The sequence below is a fragment of the Pteropus alecto genome, unplaced genomic scaffold (assembly GCF_000325575.1).
Source record: "Pteropus alecto unplaced genomic scaffold, ASM32557v1 scaffold7, whole genome shotgun sequence".
NCBI lineage: Eukaryota > Metazoa > Chordata > Mammalia > Chiroptera > Pteropodidae > Pteropus > Pteropus alecto.
In genome coordinates this window covers 44,766,840-44,789,587 of record NW_006494614.1, presented here as the reverse complement: position 1 = coordinate 44,789,587, position 22,748 = coordinate 44,766,840, and the positions used below count along the sequence as shown (strand labels likewise).

Below are 22,748 nucleotides of genomic sequence, written 5' to 3'. Positions count from 1 at the left end.
TTTAATGCTGTAGGTATATGTGACATTGGTTTCTTTGTTTGTTTGTTTTGACTAGAATGTATATTTCTTTGTGTTTTATATACTGTGATTAATTTATTCTATGAGCTTACTATTTATCATTTTTATGCTTGTGTTAAAATTTTTTTTCAAATTATTTTTCTCTTTATAGTTATTTTGGACTTGTATTTATTTTAGGTAACAAATCAGATGGTGACAGCATGTAAAGCCTATATTACTGATGGAGGAATTAACCATGTATGGGATCAGGAAACTCCACTTGTACTCAAGAAAATTCAGGTTTGTATAAGTATTTTTATTTTCATAAAGTAAAGATTTCATCACCTGGCCCAAGTTTGTTTACTTCGTTCATTCACAAAGCATGTCAATTTTGATAAAACATTGTATAGAGTAGCAAGAGAATATAAAAAGAACTTCATTAAAATAATCTACTGTCCTTTATAATTAGTGCTCCTTTTAGGGTGTAATTCAATCCTCATCTTCTCCATGGCTGCCTTTATTAGACACCTACAGTGTGCTATTTCATATTCCAGGTCATGTTCTTGCCTTTTTGCAGTGACTAGGACTGTCCTATATCCTTAAATAGACATGGTGACAGTTGGTATCGGATTTTTTTTTTCAGTATCTTTATATGTATATGTGTGTATATAATGGTGATGTTGGTTAACAACATCCAGGAAGATTCAGGTGTATAATTCAACAGTAAGGCATATACATATTGTACTGAGTATTCATCGTTAGTTAGATTTCTTTCTGTCACCACATATTTGACTCCTTTTACCCCATCTACCTCCTCTGACCCGTACTCTCTGGTAACCACTAGTCTATTGTTCATGTCCATGAGTCTCTATTTGTTTGCCCTGTTCATTTATTGCTTTTAGGTTTATATCCCACATTTAAGTGATATCATATGATTTTTAACTTTTTCTGTCTGGCTTATTTCGCTTAGCATGATTATCTTGAGATCCATTCATGTTGCCGCAAATGGCAGTATTTCATCTCTTCTTATGGCTGAGTAATATTCCATTGTATATATGTGCCACAGCTTCTTTAGCCAATCATCTATTGTAGGACACTTTGGTTGCTTCCATGTCCTGGCCACTGTAAATAATGCTGCTATGAACATCGGTGTGCAATATCTTTTTGGATCTGAGTTTCCAAGTGCAAAAGGAATTATTGCTTTCCACTTCTTTTTCTGACACTTTACTTTTAGAGTATAGGAACGCTATGGATTTTTGAACATTGATTTTGTATCCAGAAATCTGTATTTGTTTATTGTTTCTAGCAGTGTCCTTGTGGAGTCTTTAGGGTTTTCTATATAGAGAATCACGTCATCTGCAAATAGTGGCAGTTCGACTTCTTTGTTTCCTTCTTGGATGCCTTTTATATCTGTCTCTTGCCTGATTGCACTCACTAGGACCTCCTGTGTTATATTGAATAACAGTGGCAATAGTGGACAGCCTTGCCTTGTTTCTGATCTTAGAGGGAAGATTTTTAGTTTTTCACCATTAAGTATAATGTTGGTGAGGGTTTGTCGTATATTGCCTTTATTATGTTAAGGTACTTTCCTTCAATACTGATTTTGTTAAGTGTTTTGATTGCAAATCGATGTTGTATCTTGTTGAAGGCTTTTTCTGCATCTGTTGATGTGATCATATGATTCTTATTTTTTAATTTGTTTATGTGGTGTATCACATTCATCGATTTGCGTATATTGAACCTACCTGTGCCCCTGGGATGAAGGCCACTTGATCGTGGTGTATAATCTTTTTAATACGTTGCTGTATTTGGTTCACTAGTATCTTATTTAGGATTTTTGATCTGTGTTCATGAGATATTGGTCTGTAATTTCCTTTTTTTGTGTGTTATTTTTACCAGGTTTCGGTATCAGGGTAATATTGGCTTCATAAAATGAGTCAGGAAGTATTGCCTCCTCTTTGGTTTTTTTAGAAGAGTTTGAGGAGAATAGGTATTCAATCTTCTTTGAATGTTTGGTAGAACTTATTTTATTTAATTTTATTTATTTTATTTTATTTATTTGATTTGATTTGATTTGATTATTTTATTTTATTTTATGTATATTACTTTAATTTAATTTAATTATTTTTTGGTTTGGTTTTGTGGATTTTCTCTCTGGTCTTTCTTGTTTTATGTTGTATACTTCAGTTCTAAATCTTCGGCTTGTGGTTACCATTACGAATATGAAAAGGATAGTTATATATGCAGTCGTCCATTTTTTTCTATGTGTGCCTTACCTCCTTTTCTCTTTGCGAATTTGGGTCTTTGAATCCTCCCCTTTTATGTTGTTGTTGTCTCAATTTGTCTATATGTGTGCTGAATGTTCATTAGTACCTTGTAATAGCAAATCTCTTCTTATTGTTTAAGCTTATAATGCCCTGTTCTTAATAAGGGTTGTACTACTCTGCTTCTGTCTGCCTGCTAGTCACCTTACAGTAATGTATTTATACGTCATTTTGTTTTAGGTGAGCTGACTCCTTTCATTATTTTTTGTAATGCAGGCCTCATAGTGGAGAATTCTCTCAATTTTTGTAGATCTGGAAAGGTCTTGATTTCTTTTTCATATCTAAAGGAGAGCTTTGCCAGATACATTATTCTTGGCTGGTAGGTCTTTTCATTTAATAGTTTGGATATTTGATTCCACTCCTTTCTCACTTATAAGGTTTGTGCTGAGAAGTCCGATGATAATCTAATGAGTTTTTCTTTGTAGGATACCATCTTCGTTTCCCTGGCTGCCCTGATAATTCTGTCTTTGTTGTTGATTTTTGATAATTTTTAATACAATATGTCTTGGAGAAGGCCTTTTTGGGTGAGATAATTGGGTATTCTGTTGACTTCTTGAATTCTAAGCTCCAGCTCATTCCTTAGATTTGGGAAATTCTTGTCAGCTATTTGTCTGAAAATGCTTTCTAATCCCTGCTCCTTTTCCTCTCCTTCGAGAATTCCCATTATTCTTAGGTTTCCTCTCCTGATGGTATCAGCTAGTCCTTATATTTCTATTTCATTATTTTTTATTTTTCGATTTTTCTCTTCTTCCTTCTGATTTATTTTGAGATTTCTGTCTTCAGTATCACTGATCCTTTCCTCCATTTGGTCGATTATTCCCTGGCTTGCTATTTCATTTTTCAGCTCTTGCAGTGTATTTGTCATCTCCAGAAGTTCTTTTTGCTTCTTTTTGAGGGTTTCAGTCTCCTCGCTAAGGAACTCATTCTGCTCATCTAGTTGTTTTTTCAATTTCTGAAATTGTTGATATGACTCATTTCGGAACTCACTGAGTTTTTTCAGAAGTACCATCTGGAATTCTCTGTCATTTAAGTCACATATTTTCATGTAAGCTCATTTTATGGAGATTTTTCTCTTTCTTTCTGAGCTGCCTTATCGCCTTGGTTGTTCATGGTGTTTAATGGACTATTTCTGTCTGGGCATTAGTGGAAGTGTATTCTGCTTTTTTTTTTCCCCCCCCAGAAAGAAGATTTATTATATAAATGTCTTTTTTTAGCCTGTTGCAAAGAAAGCATTTTTCTTTTGGCTTCTAATCCTCTTGGATCCCTGCTTTATATAAAGTCTTAAAATGCCTTTTTATTTCCCTTATAGATATTCCATCACACTCGCTACCCTCAATCTCAGTCCTTGTCAGTGTTAGCAACAGTTTCAGTAGCGTTTTCTCAGATTCCCCTGGTGCTCCACAGTGTTGTCTTGGAGGATATAGGTGCCCTCTGGGCTGGAGGATGGCGGCTGTGGCTCAAACTGGCATTCTGCAGCTGCAGCTGATAATAATTAGCTTTGCTTCTCTGCCGTCCCCACTTTTCTGCTTTCTGCTCTGATCCCTGAGCACTGCCGATATGTGGAGCTCACAGCTCTCTCAGGCAGTACTCTTCAGGGAAACCACCATACCTCTTCCTTTCCCCCTCTTCCTGCAGGGATCTCCAGTTGCAAGAGGCAGCTTCTTTGTTTCTCTCATTCTACTGCTCAACTTCCATGGTTCTGACCTGTAGTAGTTCTTATGTGAAGATCCCATGCTCAGTCATGCTGGTATACAGGTTGGGTGTTTTTTGTGGAGTTTTAGATGTTCAGCTTACTGTTGTTTCAAGGGGAGAGATCTGGGGACATCTCTCACTCCACCATGCTTCTTGGCATCTGATTTTGACCTTTTTTTTTGAAAGCAAATGTTTTTAATATTTTCTTATTTAGTCTGATGCTTTCATAGGTTTTCAATACATTGTCGATTAGAGTAAGGTAATTTTATTCCTAGTTTTAGTACTAGGTAATGTATTTTGATGTTGTGAATAATAGAATCTTTTGGAACAAATTTTGAAAAAAATTTTCTGCACATATTTTTCGAGATGCTTATAAGGTTTTTTCCTCAATCTGTTAATGTAATGGATGACATTTTTAGGTTTTCCAAAATGAAGGAATCCTAATATCCATTGGATAAACTCATCTTGGTCATGGTATATTTATCTCTTTTTAAAAACTCAAATTCAGTTTGCTACAATTTTGTTTAGGATTTTTCGCAGCTCTCTTCATGAAGGAGATAGCCTGTAATTTTCTTTTTTCAGACTGTCCTTGCCAGTGTTTTTGGCACTAAGGTCTCAGAATGAGTAGGGGTGGAGGTGGGGAAGGAAGTATTCCTCCCTTTTCTATTCTCTGGAAAAGTTCGTAGAAAAGTAAAGTGATTTTTTTTTTATGTCTGAAAGAAATGACTACACCAGGAAAGCTTCACCTGGAAGTGTTTATTGGCTGTCTTTATATGCTGATTACTGAGCTTTGCAGAGCCACGCTGAATTAAAAACTGCTTGGATAGCTAAGGAGAAAGAAGAAGAGGGAATTAGGCAAACATTATTGGCAAAGAAAGGAGAAGATATTCAGAAAAAAAAAACCATTAAAAGGGAAGGCAATATCAAATCATTGTGTTGTACACTTCAAACTAGTATAATTTTATATGTCAATTATATCTCAATAAAAAAAGGAAAGGCAGCAAAAACTTCAAAATTTGTAGAAGACCTGGAATCATCTTTCTGATACTAAGATGGAGCAGATTAAAATGATTATGAAGTGCAAAAGCTTTTGAGATCTGCTCAAACTAGCCTGCTTACAGTATTTAAATGAAACACACTTTGATCTACAAAAGAAGTAGGGATGACCACTCTGATAAAACAGAAGAAATAAATGAGCAAATTAGGAAAAAGAAAGAGGAAGCAAGGCTTTATGTGACAAACATCTAAGAATGCAGAGAAAACAACTGTCAAAGGTGGAAAAGGCAGTAAAACTTGATTAGAAGAGGATAGATCTGCACTTACTAATTAAAGGTGTGAATGTCTTCCTTGCTGGAATAAATTCAATATGGGAAGTTATCACCAATTACATGAACACACATTCTTCTACTGGAGTGAATAGAACTGCCAAAGATGTTATTGGCAAAGAAAAGAGTCTCTAAAACTCAAGCCTCATCAAAAATATGACACACTACATGAAATAATGCCTCAAGCCAACAATGCAACACCTTCAGAACCATTTGAAAGTCCATGCATAGATTTCACCTCTTGGACAACAGGAAAACAGAAGCTTTTGGAACAAGTTTGAAATACACCTACCTGAAAGAGGAGGGAAAAAAATAGCAGAAGCAGTGCGTGACAGGACAAAAAGAACTACCTGAAATGACAATAAGGAGCCTGTTGAGATGGTAAAAGCAAAGAAAGATCCTCAAGATAAAGTGCCTAATTCAAGCAGAGACACAAAATGACTTAATGACGATCTTTGTTGTGTGTTCATTTAAAAATGAAACTTAAGATAAAATACCTAGGAATAAATTTTACCAAGGAGATTAAAGACCTGTACTATGAAAACTATAAGACGTAGTTGAAAGAAATTAAAGAAGGCAGAAAGAAATGGAAAGATATTTTGTGCTTATGGATTGAAAGAATTAATATTGTTAAAATGTCTGTATTACCCAGAGCGATCTACAGATTCAATGCAATCCCTATCAAAATCCCAATGGCATTTTTTTACAAAAATAGAACAAAAAATTCTAAAATGTATGAAACTGCAAATGACCCAGAATAACCAAAACGATCCTGAGAGAAAACAAACAAACAAACAAACAAACAAACAAACAAACAAAAACAAAGCCAGAATTATCACCCTCCCAGGCTTCAAACTATGCTACAGAACTATAGTAATAAAAACAGTGTGATATTGATAGAAGAATAGATACACAGACCAATGGGGCAAAACTGAGAACCCAGAAAGAAAACCCTCTATATAAGGACAACTAATTTACAACAAAAGAGCCAGAAACATACAATGGAGACAGGAGAGTCTCTTCAAAATGGTGTTGGGAAGACTGGACAGCCACATGCAAAAGAATGAGATGAGACCAGTGTCTTATATCGTCTTACTCAAAAATTAATTCAAAATGTAAGACCCGAAACCATAAAACATATAGAAAAAAACATAGGTGCTGAGCTCCTTGACATTAGGGAACAAACACAAAAATAAACAAATGTGTTACATCAGACTAAAAAGCTTCTGCACAGCATAGGAAACCATCAGCAAAATGAAAAGACAGTCTACTGAATGAGAAAAGATATTGCAAATTGTACATCTGATTAGGGGTTTATATCCAAAATACAGATACTCATACAACTCAACAACAATAAACAAACAACTTGATTTAAAAATGGGTAGAGGGTCTGAATAGATATTTTTTCCAAAAAAGATATACAGATGGCCAACAGGTACCTGAAAAGATGTTCAGCGCCACTAATTATTAGGGAAATGCAAATCGAAATCAATATGATATCTTATTCTTGGCTGGTGATTTCTCTCTTTCATTATTTTAAATATTTGATATTACTCTTTCCTAGCTTATAAGATTTCTGCTGAAGATCCGTTGATAATCTAATGGAGTTTCTTTTACAGGTTACAATTTTATATTCCCTGGATGCCTTGAGAATTCTTTGTCATTAATTTTTGAGAACTTAATATAGTATTAAGTATACTATATATATGTATATATATGTGTGTGTGTATATACACACACACATATATATATATACACTATATATAAGTATACTATACATATAATGCAACCTTGGAGAAGGTTGCATTGAGATAATAGGTGTTCTGTTAGCTTCTCGGATTTGGGCATCCAGCTCTTTTCATAGGTTTGGGAAATTCTCATTAATTATTTGTTTAAAAAGGCTCACTCTTCCCTTCTCCCTCTCTCCTTATGGTATACCTATTATTCTTATATTACTTTTTCTAATGGTATCAAATAGTTCTTACAGAGTTCTTTCATTTTTTTTTTTTAACCCTCAATTTTCTCTCTTCTTCCACTTGAGTCATTTTTAGATTTCTATTGTCAATGTCATTTAATTCTTTCCTCCATCTGGCCTGCTCTATTTCTTAAGCTCACTAATTCATTCTTCAGCTCCAGAATTTCTGTTTGGTTCTTTTTTATTGTTTCGGTCCTTTTGGTGAAATATTCTTTTTGTTTGTTAATTTTATTTCTGAGCCCATTGAATTGCCTTTCTGAGTTTTCTTGTATCTCTTTTGAGTTTTTTTAGAACTGCAACCTTGAATTCTCTGTCATTTAAATCACAGTCTTCCATGTCTTTAAGTTTATTTTCTGGAGATTTAAAATTTTCTTTCTGAACTGCTTTGTTATCTTGGTTATTCATGGTACTTGATGTATTATTTCTCTGCCTGGGCATTTGAGGAGAATCAAATATTTTTTTAAAGTACTGTCTCTTTTAACTGTTTAGCAAGTTGATAAGTAGCGGTATTTCTTTTGTCTTCCAGTAGGTGGTGTGATAGCACAAGTTTTTGTTTTCTTTTACTTCCACTACTGGGATTTTCCGATTTCTGTGGGGCAGTGTCGCCTTGTTTGTGGAAAGTGCCTCCTATTCTTGGAGGAGGTGGGTGTCATCTTTTATGACCCAGTTGCCTAGACCTTAGGGCACCATGTTTGTGGTAGGATGTGGCAGACTATGGATCTCCTGGCCTTTGTGTTCTTGGCACCGCTTTCTTGCAGGTGCCATCAGCTACCTTGCTCTTTCTGTGGTGTCTCAGCTGCCTCTACCAGGCTCTGCCATGATGGGTGGGGGAGGGTGGATGAGGGTAAGCGGATCCATGGGTCTAACTACAATGAGTACAAAACACTTAGGCTAGAATGTTGCTTTTACCCTTTCAGGATCTGCTGAGTGAGGGTTGTAATGCCGGGCATGCCACAGGAGGGTGGGGGTGGGATGCAGATTCCCACAGTGGTGATGGTGGCTTGTTGACCATTGCCACCCTTTTTACCTGCTTCTCTACCCTAGACCCTGGGCTCAGCTTCAGTATTTATCTGCTACTCAGGCTGGATTGCTGCCTCTGCCCCTTTGGTCTGCCCAGTGGGGGCTGAACCTCTACCGTGCTATCACGTGGGCTGGGGCTTTGGTTAGCAATGGAATCATGCCTCTGTCCTTCCTTCCATCCTCCTTCCCATTCTGGGCTCCCATATGCCCACCTTTAGCTGTCTCAGTGCATGGATCTCTCAGACACGTTTGTGTTGAGCAGAGAATCCTTGTTGAATTATAGATTTCCAACTTGTTGTAACTTAAAGGAGCGAGACTTGGGGTCTTCTCACACTGACATGATGCTGATGTCACTTCCCAAATCACAATGAGATATCACCTCACACCTGTTAGAATGGCTATTATAAAAAAGGCAAGAAATAACAAGTATTGGAGAAGATGCAGAGGAAAGGGAACACTCGTACACTGTTGGTAGAATTATAAATTGGTACAGCCACTATGGAAAACAGTATAGAGGTTACTCAAAATTTTAAGAATCGTACTACCACATGATCCAGCTATTCCACCTCTGAATATTTATTTGAAGAATACGAAGAGACTAATTCGAAAAGATATAGTACTCCAGTGTTCATAGCAGCATTATTTACGATAGTCAAGATATCAAAATAGCCTAAGAGTTCATCAGTGGATGAATGGTTAAAGAAGATCTGGCATATATGCAATGTAATACTTTTTAGCCATAAAAAAAGGTGAAATCTTGCCATTTGTGACAACAAGGTTGGATCTTGAGGGTATTATTTAAGTGAAATAAGTCAAATGGAGAAAGACAAATATTGTATGATTTCACTTATGGAATATTAAAAAGACCCCAACAACAAAACAAACAAAACTGAACAAAAACAAACCATAGATGCAGATAACAGAGTGGTGGTTAACAGAAGGGAAGGAACTAGGAGGTAATCGAAATGGGTAAAGGGGGTTAAATGTATGGGGATGGATGGAAACTAGACCTTTGGTGGTGAGCATGGTGTAGTGTGTACAGATGTTGAATTATAATATTATATACCTGAAACATAATATTGTAAGTCAGTGTTACCTCAATCAAAATTAAAATAAAAACAAAAAAAACTGAAAATACTGTACAAAAAAAGTCTGATAGAACCCATCCATTAAGTCATCTGGGCTTGATGTTTTCTTTGTGGGAAGACTTTTCAATTATTGTTTCCTTTTTTTAATAATTAAAAATTTTAAATCATGGTAAGATATACATAACATAAAATTTACCATTTTAGCTATTTTTAAGTGTATGGTTCAATGGCATTAAGTACATTCACAATATTGTGCAACCATCACTGCTATCCATTTCCAGAACTTTTTCATCATCCCAAACTGAAACTCTGTACTCATTAAACAAATAACTGCCCAATCTCTCCTTTACCCACTCCTGGTAACACCTGTATTCTACTTTATGTTTCTATGAATTTGCCTACTCTATGTACTTCATTTAAGTGGAATCATATAGTGTCTGTCCTTTTGTGTCTGGTTTATTTCACCTAGCATGATGTTTTCAAGGTTCATCCGTGTTGTAGCATGTGTCAGAATTTCATTCCTTTTTATGGCTGAGTAATTAACATTTTATTGTATGGATACACCACATTTTGTTTCTCTATTCGTCTGTTGATAGAGATCTGGATTGTTACTACCTTTTAGCCCTTATGAATAATGCTGCTATGAACATTGGTGTAAAGTTACCTGTTTGATGCTCTACTTCCAGTTCTTTTGAGTATATACCTTGAAGTGGAATTGCTGGACCATGTTGTAATTTTGTGTTAAACTTTTTGAAGAAGCACCAAACCATTTTCCACAGTGGCTGCACCATTTTGCAATCCCACCAGCAATGTAGTGGGGTGCCAGTTTTTCTACATCCTTGCCAAAGCTTGTTATTTTCCATTTTGGGGGGAAGGAGAGATTATAGTTATCCTAATGAATGTGAAGTAGTATCTCATTGTGGTTTTGACTTACATTTTCCTAATGACTAATGATGGTTGAACATTTTTTTATATCCTTGTTGGACATTTGTACATCTTTAGCAAAATGTCTATTCATATCCTTTACTTATTTTTGAACTGGGTTGTTTGTTTGTTTTTTTGTCGTTGTTGAGTTGTGGGCATTCTTTATATATTCTGAATATTAATCTCTTATATTACTTTGCAATTACATTATTGATTAAGTTTAAAAATGAATTATTTGACTATGCTTTGGATTTGTTATTCGGTCAGTTTTGATAAATTTGTATTTTCGAGGAATTTCTCCTGTTTGTCTAAATTTTATAATTTATTGGCTTAATGTTGATAATATTCTCTTATTAACCTTTATCTTATTATATAATATGTCTCTTTATTCAATAATCATATTATTCATTTCTCTATCTTTGTTTTTATAATCACTCTTGCCCATCCTATCCCCAGATTCAAAACAACTCATTGTCTTCTCAGCAGTTTCTCACTTCTGTTGTTGTGTTATTGTTATTTGCGGAATTCTATGTTTCCTTCTCTAGTCTTTTCAAGTTTAATTTTTGGGTTGGGAGTCAGAAATCACTCCCCTCAAATTAACTAGTTGGCAAGAACCAGAACTCTACATATAGAATTTAGCAATTTAGTCTTTTATTTTTTAAATGTCGTTTAGGCCACTAGCTATTTACTGACTGAATTAGAAATGGAAGCTTGGTTTTTTTGAATTCTAGTTTAATGTGGTTTTTATTAGATCTGATTTTTTTCAGAAACTTTTATTGTGTAGTTTTTAGTAATAATTTTCAAGATACCTGGAGGAAATAATGAGAAAAATTGTTTTTCAAGACCTTTGTCCAACATGAAGAAATCGGTTGGTGAAGAGGAAGATGCTATAAAGTAATTCCAGTTAGATGGTGTGTGCCATGAGAGCAGGGATCTTATCTATAATCCTAGCAGCGCAAGGAATTTCTAAAACATAGTAGGCACTGATAAACTTTTGTTGAATAAGTGAAAAATGATCAGGGACCTTGAAGAGAGCAGTAATGTTGTTTCAAAGATTGAGATAGAAGAGGGTTGTGATGTAGTTAGAAATAAATGTGAGATCAGTTATTCACAAATCTGAATATTTATAGGAATTACCTGGGAATATTGTTAAAAATATAGATTTCTGAGTCCCATTTAGATATTTTGATTTAGTGGCTATGATAGGTAGAAATAATGGTCCCCCCAAAATATCCACATGCTAATCCCTGGTACCATGAATATGTTATGTTAGGTGACAAGGGGGACTTAAGGTTACAGATGAAATTAAGGTGCCAGTCACTTGACCTTGAGATGGGGAACTATTCTGGATTATCTAAGTAGGCCCAACCACTTAGCATAATGTTTTCAAGGTTCATTTATGTTGTAATCACAAAGATTCTTATATGGGGAAAACTCAGAACCAGAGAGATGGGATTATGATAAAGATTCGACTGTCTATTGGTGGCTTTGAAAAGTTTAACGTTTATTGAAATGATTTTTTTTTTTTTTTTTTTTTTTTTTTTGGAAATTTTTGTTTGTTTTCTAGTGTATTCCCCGGGCCCTTTTTTTTTTTATGTCCTATTTTTTATTTCCAATAGGTTCACTAGCCTAATCGAACTGGCCAGTGGTATGGCTGTAGTCAGTATTAGGATTTCAGCAATGTGCTCATCAAAGACTTTATAATTTCCTTATGGAGAAATGATGTTTGGATGATAATTTAGTATTGCAGAGCATTAGTGTTTTATATGTTTATTAAAAGACAAATGCCAGCTAAATAGATAATTGATAAGAGATAGAATTGGTAGATGATGCTGGCCTCCTGGGAGTTTAATTAGTCATGAAAATGTAGAATAATGTATGTCATACTTTGATATGGATAAAAGTTAAGGGAAGATAGAATGGAGAAGATGAAAATATCATGTAAATTAAAAAAATTATTTTTACAGGCCTTTCAACATGTAGGCAGAGAACTTGGGTTTCCATATTAATAGTGGCAGTCCTTGTTGAGGGACTGACGTGACCAGCTCTGTGTGAGGTTAGAATTTTTGAGTTTTTGACTCCTGAACAAATGTTTCACCTCTCTTTTTCCCCCTTCTTTTAATTTTTTTTCCCATACAGGATTGCATTTTTCTATTCAAGGAGTATCAGACATCTTTTCACAAAACAAGGAAACAGATTTTAGAATCCTCAGGGGAAAAATCTTTTGAGGTTTCAGAAATGTATATATTTGGAAAATTTGAAGCTTTCTGCAAAAGGCTGGAGAAGGTAAGCATTGTGCAGTTGTAGGACACACCCTCAACCACACCTTTCTGGTGATTTAGTACTTTACGTAGCATTGTTAAGAGTTATTGTTCCAGATCTCATCTCACTATTGATATGACTCATTCGATGTTACCCACTGCATTTTATTGTAACTTATTTTTTTATTCCTGATGACTACATTCTGCCAGTCAGACAACAGCTATTGCAAACTTTCACCTCTCTGAAGACCTCAATTCTACCTTCACTCGTGGAGCTTGAATTTAAAAGCCCCTGCTCTTAATCATTGTATTAGGCTGAGAAAAAGTGTGAGATTAAATATCTACAATACCTGGCAGAACCAGGTAGTTGTGTCATATCTGGATGTATGGGCACCTTCTCTTTCTAGGCCAGTATATAGGGTGTATACACAGACATTTGTGGGTGATGACTTTGCTGGGCAAACATGGATTAGTAACTTCTGTACCTTTGATTCATTTAAGACTGACTGGGGAGGTATGATATTTTTTTCAGGGAATATAGGGCAGCCCATACCAGAGGCTTCTTGGAGTCAGCCTTTGAAAGTCTATAAAGATATCATTTCGGGACCACCCCGCTACTCCGTCACAGTCAGCTCCTTAGGTTCTGGCGGTATTTAGGATCCTGTTCATCATTTGTTGGAAGTTGCTGAGGGCATTACATAGGTTAAATGGCATTTTATTTTTCATTGGTAACCCCCTGACACAGCCAGGATAAGAAAGTATGGGCGATGAAGAGAACCAAGTTACTGAGTGGAGTCTTTTATACATACTTATATGGGGCTGTTTCTTCATTTGTTTAATAGCTTTATTAAGCTATAATTCACATACCATACAATTTACCCATTTAAAGTGTACAGGTCAACATTTTCTAATACATTCAAAGGGTTATGCAACTATTACTACAATCTAATTTTAGAATATTTTCGTTCCCACTAAAAGAAACCCTCTACCCATTAGCATTCACGCCCCATTCTCCCCTCTACCAAGCCCTAAGCAACCACTAATTTTTCTGTTCTATAGATTTACCTATTCTGGACATTTCATATAAATGGAATCCTGTAATATGTGTTCTTTTGTGACTGACTTCTTTCACTTAGTATAATATTCAAGGTTTATCTATGTTGCAGCATTCTTTTTTCTTGTTGAATAGTATTTTATGTATGATATCACATTTTACTTATCTAGTCATTAGTTTGTGGACATTTAGGTTCTTTCCACTTTTTGGCTATTATGAATAATGCTGCTATAACATTTGTGTACGTGTTGTTGGGTGGACATATGTTATCATTACTCTGGAGTAGATGCATAGGAGCGGAATTGCTGGGTCATGTGACAAGTCCGTGTTTAACTTTTTGAAGAACTGCTCAACTGTTTTTCAAAGTAGTTGCATCATTTCACATTCTCATAAGCAATTTATGAGGGTTCCAATTTTTCCACCTCCTTGTCGACACTTGTTATTATCTGTCTTTTTGAATGTAGCCATCCTAGTAGGTATGAAGTAGTATCTCACTGTGGTTTTGATTTGCTTTTCCCTGATGACTAATGACATTGAATATCTATTCAAGTGCTTATTGTCCATTGTAGTTCTTCTTTGGAGAAATTTCTATTTAAGTCCTTTGCACATTTTATATTTAGTTATTTGTATTTTTATTATTGAGTTGTAAAAGTTCTTTATATATTCTGGGTATAAGTCCACTATCATATATGATTTGCAAATATTTCCTCCCATTCTGTGGGTTATCTTTTTGCTTTCTTAATGGTGTCCTTGAAAATATGATAGTTTTTAATTTTGATGCAGTCTGATATATCAAGATTTTCTTTTGTTGCTTATACTTTTGGTGCCATATCTAGGAAAATATTGTATGGGGCTGTTTTGTGAACAACAGGGATTTCTTGTGGGCCAATTAGAAGGATTATAGCTTGTGTCAACGTAATAAATAGGTCTTATTGGTTAGGAGTCATTCCACAAAGATGCTGAATGTTTATGAATCCACTAGAGCATAAACCTGGAGGTGTGGGTCCTGGTTACCCTTAATTTTTCCAGGAGCCAAAACCCTTGCCAACTTTGGTACAGTTTTATTTGCTAGAGTTTCAGGGCTAGACCTTAGTGATTAGCCCACTAGCAGTAAAGATCTTTATTGTGGCAGGTCTAATACAGGGCATCACGAGCATCCATTTGTGATGCAGCAGTCCAAGCATTCCTGATGCTAGAAGGAGTGGGCAGTCATGGCTAACTGCATTAGCTACTCCTCCTACCCCACCTCTGGAGAAACCCTGCCTTTAGTCTTAAGAACCTCATGACACAAGGGCTCAGCAACCAGAGCTAATGCAGCAACCCATAGAGGCTGTATGGAAGTCCACTCTAATTGTGTGTTATCCCAGCTCTCCTGCAGTAAGAATCCCTTGGCTCACTGGCATCTCTCCCAGATGTGATTGATAGATATTAGTGTCTAGGCTTTTAAAGAATGGGCTGTAAAAAGTACCCTGAAGTATGGCCATGATTGTGTGTAATACCCTAGAGATGGTTACTAAGACACCTGAATGGGCTTTCCCTGATGAGTGGGGCACTGTAGGGGTCACTGTAGGGGTGACTGTGAGGGTACCCCAGTGAACTCTTAAATGGTGAAGAGGGGAGTCAGAAGGACAAGCTAAGTCAAAGCCTATTTGGGTAAGGTAAGAATCAGATGTCAGGATGACCAAGAGGCAAAGTCAAAGGACAGATGATTGAGATTGGGGTTGGAGAGACGATACCTCAGATTTAAGTGGAGTGTTGGGGATCTTTGATGAATAAGTGAAGGAGGTTCTAGTGTGTCAGCTTAGGGTGACCAAAATGCACTCTTCTATGGTGGGTGGAGACTTGAGGTACATTGAGTGTTAGTCTGTGCTAAAGAACCAGAATTAAGTATGTACACTTTTCTTTTCTATTTCTTCCTCTTCCTTCCATGGAAATTTTGGTGAATACAGGTATTTCCCAGAGTTTAGTTCTGTTTTCTTCTCGCCTTGAATGTTAGTGGAGAGAAGGGAAGGGGTGGGAAGCCGGGGGGATATTTAAAGAACTAGAGCTAGTAGGTGGAATAGGGTCTTTACTCATGGTGACATAGAAATTAGGGAATCATAACAAGTTGAAAACTGGAAAGGGTGACAAGATTGGTGAGCAGAAAAGGGATTATAAATTGGTTTTCCATACTGGGGATTTAAAAGTTGCTAAAGAGAGAGCTGGTGAAAAAGCCAAGGCCAGGGCAAACAAGCAGGAGCATGATTATGGTTGATTACCATGACTGGCTTTTATAATGCTGCCATATGGTATGGGTATGGAGGATGCACTGGCTAAATTTGAGATCGACTGCTTTCTTTGCTTCTTGATGACCCTTCATCCACCCATGGACAAAAGAGAGGACATGTTAGTGTCAAGAATTTTGTCACAGTCTCTGCCTGTTGGAGCAGGTGGTAGGGTAGGGGATAAAGGGCAGAGTCTTAGCAGGTTAGGATAACAGAACAAGTGGGTAGTTTACTTCTTCAGTTCATTTTTTTAAGTTTGTTTTTGTTTTTAAGGTGAGTGCAGTGTATGTAGTAGTAGGAGGCTCAGCTATTTCTCATGTTATATAGAACATATACAGCATGCTATAAATTCCTGGTGGTCTGTATTTCCTCAAAGTTTTGACTGGCTTCTAGGATGACATGGTTTTTGGAAGTGTACGGAAATAGTGGCATAAGAGTGATGGTTGCTCAGAAGATGGTTATTCTGGGTTGACATGCACAGGGACTTGATGTGAATTCTGCTGGTTCTGTAGAAAGACCAGTAATTTATATGCACTTATGCTTTAGTAAAGCTGAAATGTAATCAAGACCAGTAGTGTTGTCTTCATGGTGTGTAGTATTTGGAGGACTTCTCTGAAAACAGGTTTATTTTCTGATGGCCATTGGACAGATGTGCCTACCCTGGAGCACTCTGTACGTTGTTCTCCAAAGCAGGAATTAAAATGGGGGATGGCTGATGAAAATTAAGAAACTTAAGTAGCCTGTGAACATGAAAGGGTTTTTTTGGTGAAGTGAGTGGTATTGATACATTCAGATGGAGGCAGCCATTTCTGCAATAAAATCCATTTTGAGGATTTCCCAGGGCTCTTTAGGGGTCAGAATTGACTGCAGTCATTCTTCTTGGGGCTTACCTTTACCTGAGTTCAGGGAAAAGAGAAAATATGTAGATTTCTGCTAGTGTTGCATATCAGAACTATAGTGAAGGGAGAGCCAAGAAGTACGGTAAAGCTTTTGAATCCAGTGATCCAGTGAAGTGATATTCAGAAAATTCTCAAGAATAAAAGGATGAAGCTATTTAGACATGTGCAAGGACTTTTCCTTAAATTCTTTTTTTCCCTCTCCTCTTGAAAGAGAAAGTGCTCAAATCTGAGAGAGGTTATAAACTCTCTCTAGATATGCTGGAACATCATCTGACTTAAATAGTAGTACTGATTAGAGACAGAGATTTGTCTTCTATTTTATCTCTTCTGATTGGTTTTAGCTAAATGATTCTAGAGCCTGTTTATTGTTTTTTTTTTTTTTTTTTAAATCAATGATCATTAAGAGCTTATACCAGGGAAGGGTGCTAATATCTCATTTTTAAAATAAAATAACAATTCTCTTTTTAAGATTACAGATATGATAACTGTTGTGCAAACATATTCAGCCTTGAGTAATTCTACCATAGAGGGAATAGATATAATGGCAATAAAATTCAAAAATATATATCAAGGGGTTAAGAAAAAGCAATATGACATTCTAGATCCAAGAAGGACAGAATTTGACACAGATTTCTTAGAGTTCATGTCAAAAATCAGTGCTTTAGAGGTAAGTAATTATACATACTTTTACCTTAGTAAAGCTGAAATGTAATAAATAACACTGGAATTTACATATTTACTATTTATTATGTTATTCTTGCAAATTGATCGAAAACATTTGCTAGTGTGAATAATTTTTAACTAGTTCACAAAATATTTTTCACCTCTTAAAAAAATGAAAAATAAGCATATTCAATAAAAGACATCAGTGAATAACCAGAAGCCTAAAGACTGTTGTAGCTAGGGTTCATTTTTAATTTACATTAATGTTTGTATTCAGTTTTTGTTGTGACAGGGAACCCATGTCATTTTTCAGTCTGAGGGAAAATTTGTCATCCTCGTTCTTTGTTTTAAGTGTGAAAAGGTTTGAGGACAGATTAGGAAGGTGAGTCACTCTCCATTTGGCTCTGCACTTTATGGCCACATTTTCTCTGCAACTTAGAGGAGAGCTCTGAAGAGGCCCTCGTCCTGTTTGTCCTAGCTTAAGGGGCACCAGAGGAATGAAGGGTGGTTAAAAAGTATGTCTGGTGAGACTGTAATATATTTCTCTCTCACCTTTTGGGTTTATGTAACTTCAGTTACTTTCTTACCATAAGCTCCTGTAAACCCAGGTTTAGCCCCATGAAAGGGCCTCCTCTTTGCTGCACTAGATCCTGGGGACACAGGGAGGGACAAGAATATACCCTGTCTACTTTCCGAGTCTGAAATTTTTGCTATGAAGGTGAGGAAAAAAAAAATTTCTCATTTAGTCTTTCAAGATTCTTTAAAAACTATGTTACATATAATCTGGACAATATGAATAAGAAAGATCAGAAAATTCTACCCACAATACCTTTTCTTTTTGGCATAGATTTCCTTTTAGTTTTTGAACATTAGGCTCTGATATTAAGATATATTTTAGTTATTGCTTTTAGCGTTTGACTATTTGTGCAAGATAAAGTTTGCTTCTAAAAGGATTTGCAAGTTATGTCTTTATGGCAATGAGAATTTGTGGATTGTTAAAAAAAATTTATTGCTTAAAATATTTTAAAGTTAAATTTATTGGGGTGACATTGGTTAATAAGAATGTGTAGGTTTCAAGTGTACAGTCTTATAATACATCATCTGTATGTTTCATTGTGTGTTTACCACCCAAAGTTTACCACTCAAATCTCCCTCAGATGATTTTTATGATTGCTTAATAAAGATTATATGCTGTAAAGGCTTTATCATGGTCTTAGATATAAATTTTAGCTTTCAGTATTTTTAAAGACCATATAAACTTTTAAATATTTTAAAAGAGGTGTCAGTGTTGTAACTTTTTTTGCTTTCTCAATGCTAGAGTAGTGGATGTGGTATAGATTGATAGACCATAACAATGTAATCTGTAAGTGAAAGTAATTTGCAAAGAGTACTTCCGTCCTATTGGTTGGGTACCGGGAGTTTAGAGTTCACTGCTTGGGATGGTAGGTATCTCAGAAGAATATTTTCTTCTTATTGTTTCTCCTTAGCATGGCAAAAAGTTTTCCGAGAGCAGTGGTGTGGAAAATGACACTTGTTGATCCTGGGTGTCTATAGTGTCATTACATTGCTCTACCAATATGCTTAGAAATTCTAAATATACCAAAGCAATATTCTTGGTAAGGGACATTCACATCTTTCATAAATTCTCTAGGTCAATAATATCCAATAAATAACAAGCAGTGAATGCAAACCACATATGTAATTTAAATTTTTCTAGTAGCCATATGAATAATAGTTAAAAGAAGCAGATGAAATTAATTTTATTAATATAATTTATCCCAACATATTCAAAATATTATCATTTTGACATGTCATCAGTGTGAGAATCATTGAGATATTTTACATTCCTTTTTTTTGGTTCTACATCTTTGAGATCAAGCGTGTATTTTATACTTGTAGCATATTTCACTTTCAAGTAGTTGACATTTCAAGTGCTCAGTAGCCACATGTAGCCAGTGGCCACTGTCCTGGACAGTTCAGTTCTAGATGCTTAGGTGGTAGGTGTGTTGAAGGCTGTTTTGATTCTGTAAGAAAATTGTTAAATGTTGTTAAACAAAACCAATCTCTTTCTTAATGCAAAATATCACTTAAATATTAATATTTTATTTTAGATACAAATACAGGCATTTATGAACAGTACTTTTGGAAAGATCTTATCTTCTCAGCAGGCTCTTCAGTTGCTTCAAAGGTATTTATGATTCATTAGGCAGTAGTATACTTTCTAGCTGGGATAACTTTATATCTGAAAATACAGTTTCAAATAAGATATTCTTAGAAATCTCTCCTAGGTAAACTTTACAACTCATATAAATTAATCTTTCAATTACCATTAAATAGACTGGTAAAACTTCGAAATATATATATTTTTATTGCATTATTTTTGGTAACGGAAAGTCTTTTTTTTTAACTTTTACATTTATTTGAAATAAGGTAGTTTACATAATGTAAATTGGACCGAATCTAACCTTTTTTTCAGTTACTTTTTAAAAAATTAATTTATCGTTAATTCTTTAATGTCACCACATATTTGACACCTGTTACCTCAAAAGGCCACATCAGAAACCGAGGCCAGCTACCTCCGCTGTGAGTCTAGGTGCACCTGACTCTCTGAGGATACACATGGATGTGGCTTGGCTGGGGCCCGAGTTGGGGGAGGCGGGGTTTCAGGGAATCCTCTGGGCGGAGTGACCTCTGTTATCCAGTTTGAAAACGTCTGTGCAATGGCGGCACTGTGTCCAGCGCACTGGGAGGGGCGAGGGCTCAACAGGGAACAATGAATACCTCCGGCACTTCTGTATCAAGCAAGTCTTGCCTTGACACTCACTCTGACAATATCTCTCTGTAAGTCCCTCGTGCCCCGTGCGCGCAGCCGATGGGGCACTGGTGCTCAGAGTGAGCAGGTCCTCACCGCGAAAATCCGCTCGTGGATGTGGCCCCTTTAAGAGGCTTTTGCTGCTGCTGCGGCAGTCTCCATCTCACTCAGCCACTTGGGACCAGGTTGTCCCGCGTCATCGCTCCATCCTGCCTTCTGCCATTGTAGAGCGCTTTCTTAGACTTCTCCTTAGTTGTATGGCTTGTTCATCCAGATCCCAGGCGATTTTTCTTTGCTACTGCTCCTTGTTTCTGTCACAACTTCGATTTGGTTGCCAGAGGGATGAACAGAGCCTCTATCATCTACGCCATTTTTTTCTCCTCTAATGCTGATGGGATTTTGATGGGGATTGCATTAAAACTGTATAATGCTTTAGGTATTATGGTCATTTTAACTATGTTGATTCTTCTAATCCAAGAACACGGAATATCTTTCCATTTCTTTGTATCTTCTTTGATTTCTTCTAATAGGGTCTAATAGTTTTCCTTATATAGGTCCTTCGTATGTTTCATTAGATTTATTCCTAGGTATTTTATGTTGCATTTACAAAAGGAATTATTTTTCCACATTTTCTGATGCTTCGTTTTTAGAGTATAGGAATGCTATGGATTTTTGAACATTGATTTTGTATCCAGAAACTTTACTGTATTTGCTTATTGTTTCTAGTAGTGTTCTTGTGGAGTCTTTAGGGTTTTCTATATAGAGAATCATGTCATCCTCAAATAGTGACAGTTTGACTTCTTTGTTTCCTTCTTGGATGCCTTTTATATTTGTCTCTTGCCTGATTGCACTCACTAGGACCTCCAATGTTATATTGAATAACAGTGACGATAGTGGTCAGCCATGTCTTGTTCCTGATCTTAGAGGAAAGGTTTTTAGTTTTTCACCATTAAGTACAATGTCGGTGAGGATTTGTTATATATTGCCTTTATTATGTTAAGATGCTTTCCTTCTATACCAATTTTGTTAAGTGTTTTGATCATAAATGGTTGTTGTATCTTGTCGAAGGCTTTTTTTGCATCTATTGATGTGATCATATGATTCTTATATTATAATTTGTTTATGTGATGTATCACATCAATCAATTTGCGTATGTTGAACCTACCTGTGCCCCTGGGATGAAGGCCACTTGATTGTGGCGTATAATCTTTTTAATATGTTGCTGTATTCAGTTCGTTAGTATCTTATTTAGGATTTTCGCATCTGTGTTCATGAGAGATGTTGGTCTGTAGTTTCCTTTTTTTGTGTTATCTTTTCAAGGTTTTGGTATCAGGGTAATATTGGCCTCATAAAATAAGTTCGGAAGTATTGCCTCCTCTTTGATTTTTTGGAAGAGTTGGAGGAGAATAGATATTAAATCTTCTTTGAATGTTTGGTAGAATTAACTGGTGAAGCCATCTGGTCCTGGACTTTTACTTTTTAGTAGATTTTTGATGATTGTTTCAATTTCCGTACTGCTCATCAATCTGTTTTGATTTTCCAGTTCTTGATTCAGTCTAGGAATGTCGTATCTTTCTAAGTACTTGTCCATTTCTTCTAGGTTATTAAATTTGGTGTTATATACTTTTTCATAGTATTCTTGTATGATCCTTTGTATTTCTGCGATGTCTGTCATAATTCTCCTCTTTCTTCCCTGATTTTGTTTGTGTCCTTTCTCTTCCTTCTTTAGTGAGTCTAGCCAAGGGTTTGCCAATTTTATTAATCTTCTCAAAGAACCAGATCTTTGTTGCATTTCTTTTTTTTTTAAGTTTTTTGTTTTCAATTTCATTTAAAATTCTGTTCTAATTTTGATTATTTCTTTCCTACTGCTGACTTTAGGCTTAGTTTTTAAGATGAAGCGTTAGGTTGTAATTTGGACTTGTTCTTGTTTTTGAGATAGGCCTGTAATGATATGAACTTTCATCTTATGACTGCTTTTCCCATGTCCCTAAAGTTTTGATATGTTGTACTATCATTATCATTCTTTTCTGTGGATCACTTGAGCTCTCTTTTTATTCCTTCTCTGACCCAGTTATTCTTCAGTAGTATATTGTTTAATCTCCATGTTTTTGTGGTTCTTCCTGGGGTATTTAGGTCCCCTACTACGATAGTGTTTTGGTCTGTTTCTCCTTTCAATTTTGTTTGTAATTATTATATATATTTTGGGGCTCCTTGAATGGAGCATAGATATTAATAAGTGTTATGTCTTCTTCGTTTATGATTTCCTTTATCATTATGAAGTGTCCTTCAGTATCTTTCTTTCTTATTTTGAAGTCTATTTTGTCCAATATTAGTACCACTACTCTTGCTTTTCTCTGAATGCCATTTACTCGAAATATCATTTTCCACCCTTTCACTTTGAGTCTATATTTGTCTTTGGAATTGAGACGTGTCTCCTGGAGGTAGTATAT

General features: G+C 35.8%; 1 protein-coding gene and 1 pseudogene across 1 annotated transcript in view; both read left to right on the top strand.

Annotated features, from left to right (window-relative positions):
• Window positions 1-22,748, top strand: part of DNAH8 (dynein axonemal heavy chain 8) — a 307,121-nt gene that overhangs the window by 25,953 nt on the left and 258,420 nt on the right. The window contains exons 10-13 of the mRNA XM_006926591.3: window positions 196-297; window positions 12,485-12,631; window positions 17,293-17,490; window positions 19,598-19,674. Of these exons, the coding sequence (XP_006926653.1) occupies window positions 196-297; window positions 12,485-12,631; window positions 17,293-17,490; window positions 19,598-19,674 (524 nt within the window). The remainder of the gene's footprint in view (window positions 1-195; window positions 298-12,484; window positions 12,632-17,292; window positions 17,491-19,597; window positions 19,675-22,748) is intronic.
• Window positions 4,015-5,779, top strand: LOC112474587 (annotated as a pseudogene).